Raw genomic sequence first — 2690 nt, 5'->3', positions numbered from 1 at the left:
CCTGTAGTCCCAGCTACTTGGGAGGCTGAGGCAAGAGGATCACTTAAGCCCAAGAGTTTGAGGTTGCTGTGAGCTGTGATGCCACAGCACCCTACCCAGGGCAACAGCTTGAGACTCTGTCTCAGAAAAAAAGTATATCTTCCTTTGATCTTTACCTGCATTCCTGAAAAATTTTATGTATATTCAAAGTATGTTCCACAAATCCTGCCTCTATCTAAAAACAGAAAGGATATCTAGGAACAGATCATCATAAATAAGATGCATGATGGTCAGGCAGGACATTTGAGATGGTGTGGGATGCAAGACAAGTAAGTCTATAGGTGTCTCCTACAGTGTAGGAATAGCGGCATCTCTGGGCCTGGATTGGTATTAAATGCCATTCATTGGGACAGCCAAAAATACTCCATAATTTTCTCACCCTCAACCCAAGGGTCACCCCTACCCATACAGAGAATCTCTGGTATCTGGCTATGTGGGCTCCCTTGTGGGTTTCCTAGCATGGTACAGGGACCATGCTACCCAGAGGCATGAGAAGCCCTTATGACTCAGTGTCTTCCTTCTCTGCAGGGGCTGAAGATCAGCGTGCTCTGGACTCTGTACTACGGCATCCTTAGTGCTTTTGCGCCTGTGTATAGCTGGATCTTGGTGCTCCGGGGCCTGGTGGGCTTTGGAATTGGAGGAGTCCCCCAGTCGTAAGTAAATACCCAGCTCTGGCCATCTAGCCAGGCAGCCACTCGTTATCAGCATTGTAATGATTAACTACAACAGGCACCACTACCACAACAATGGCTGGGAGGTCTTACAAGCAAAATCATTGTTTAAATAAAAGACCTAGCATCATCCATCATTTTGCTTTGACCCAGCCCAGCAGGTGTGTGTCATTGTACTATTGCAGTCTTCATTTTACTGTTGAAGAAACTGCAAGGTTCAGGGGGTGAAATAATTTGCCCACGTCACATGATATTTCAACAAAACTAAAAACCTGAGTTTATCAGCCCATGACATCCATGTTCTTCTTCACTTTAAATGCTGGTCCTATGTCCTTCTAACCTAGAACTCAAAACAGGGTATGATGCCAACCCTATGTCAGTGGGGTGTTGTCTTGTTGTTGCTGATGTCATTTAAGGTTGTGGTCCCCAGTCCCTGAGCCATGGATGGGTACCAGTCCATGGCGTGTTAGGACCGGGCTGCACAGCAGGAGGTGAGCAGCAGGCAAGCAAGTGAAGCTTCATCTGCATTTGCAGCCCCTCCCCATTGCTCACGGCACCGCCTGAGCTTGCCTGAGCTTCCCTCCTGTCAGATCAGTGGTGCCATTAGATTCACAGGCGCCGTCTAGGTTGTGCAGTCCTCGTGAGAATCTAATGCCGCATGATCTGAGTTGGAGCTGAGGATATGAGCGACACACTTTGGGTGTCACTGTCTCCCCTCACCATCTAGTTTCAGGAAAACGCTCAGAGCTCCCACTGATTCTGCATTATGATGAGTGTGATTATAGTAGAACCTCTGTAAGTTGACCACACAAGGGACTGTAACAAACTGGTCGACAGAAGGAACTAGCCCTACTGTACTGATATGTACATGTGGTGCATGTCTGGTCTATAAAAATTAGGTCAACTTAAGGAGGGGAAGATGGTCAACTATAGTCTACTGTGCATCATTAAATATCACAATGTAATAATAATAGAGATAAAGTACACAATAAATGTAATTCGCTTGAATCATCCCCAAACCATTCCCCCTCACCCCATCTGTGGGAAAATTGTCTTCCATAAAACCAGTCCCTGGTGCCAGAAAGGTTGAGGACTGCTAGCTGAAGGTGTTTAGAATATTCAGAGTGGTAGGAAGAAGCCACTCTCTCCTGGAGAACTGGGGAAGACTTGCCCTCTGTGCCGGGCCCTAAAGCAGGGATTGCCAAACTATGGCAACGTGGACCGAATCTAACCCTCCATTTACTGGTTTTGTAAATAAAGTTTATTGGAACATACCACACCCTTTATTTATGTGTTATCTACAGCTGTTTTCATGCTATAGAATTGAGTACCTTCAGCAGAGACTATACAGCCTGCAGAGCCTGAAATATTTACCAAGGAGTAAAAGTATGTTGGCCCCACCTGAAAGGGTAATGATAACAGCCAATATTAGTGTTTACTATGTGACAGATGCTGTTCCAAACAATTTATACTTTTGTCTCTTTTAATCCCCTAGTTTTCCCTATGAGATAAATTCTCTTATTGACTCCACTTTTCAAATAGAGAAGCAGAGGATCAGAGAGGTAAAGTATCTTGCTCTCGGTGACACAGCCAGGAAGTGGCAGAGCTGGAACATGAACCCAGGTCCCCTTTGCTCCAGATCCTGGGCTCTAACTGTTGCATTTTACTTCCTTGCTATTAAGAATGTAAAGCATTTGGAAAGACTCGGAAGGCCGCTTGGGGAAGATGTAGGAAATTTCAAAGGAAGGGAACTGCATGGAGAAAAAGGAGCAGTAGCTGCGTCTGAGGAAGGCTAACAACGAGGTTGGCCAGCTTGTAAGGATGAGATCTATAAGCATTAAAAGATGAGTTGGAAGGCCAGGCATAGTGGCTCACACCTGGAATATCCCAGCACTCTAGGAGGCCAAGGAGGGGAGATAGCCTGAGCTCATGGGTTCAAGGCCAGCCTGAGCTAGAATGAGACCCTATCTCTAAAAATAG

The 2690-nt window shown here is 45.8% G+C and overlaps 1 protein-coding gene across 2 annotated transcripts in view; it reads left to right on the top strand.

The window, feature by feature from the left end:
- Window positions 1-2690, top strand: part of SVOP (SV2 related protein) — a 92303-nt gene that overhangs the window by 57754 nt on the left and 31859 nt on the right. For both annotated transcript variants that reach the window (XM_003789886.2, XM_012805270.1), the window contains exon 6: window positions 568-692. In XM_003789886.2, the coding sequence (XP_003789934.1) occupies window positions 568-692 (125 nt within the window). The remainder of the gene's footprint in view (window positions 1-567; window positions 693-2690) is intronic.

This window comes from Otolemur garnettii, unplaced genomic scaffold (assembly GCF_000181295.1).
Source record: "Otolemur garnettii isolate 467f Iridium unplaced genomic scaffold, OtoGar3 scaffold00038, whole genome shotgun sequence".
NCBI classification, from domain to species: Eukaryota; Metazoa; Chordata; class Mammalia; order Primates; family Galagidae; genus Otolemur; species Otolemur garnettii.
The sequence above is the reverse complement of the archived record's forward strand: the minus strand, read 5'-3'. Positions and strand labels throughout refer to the sequence as shown.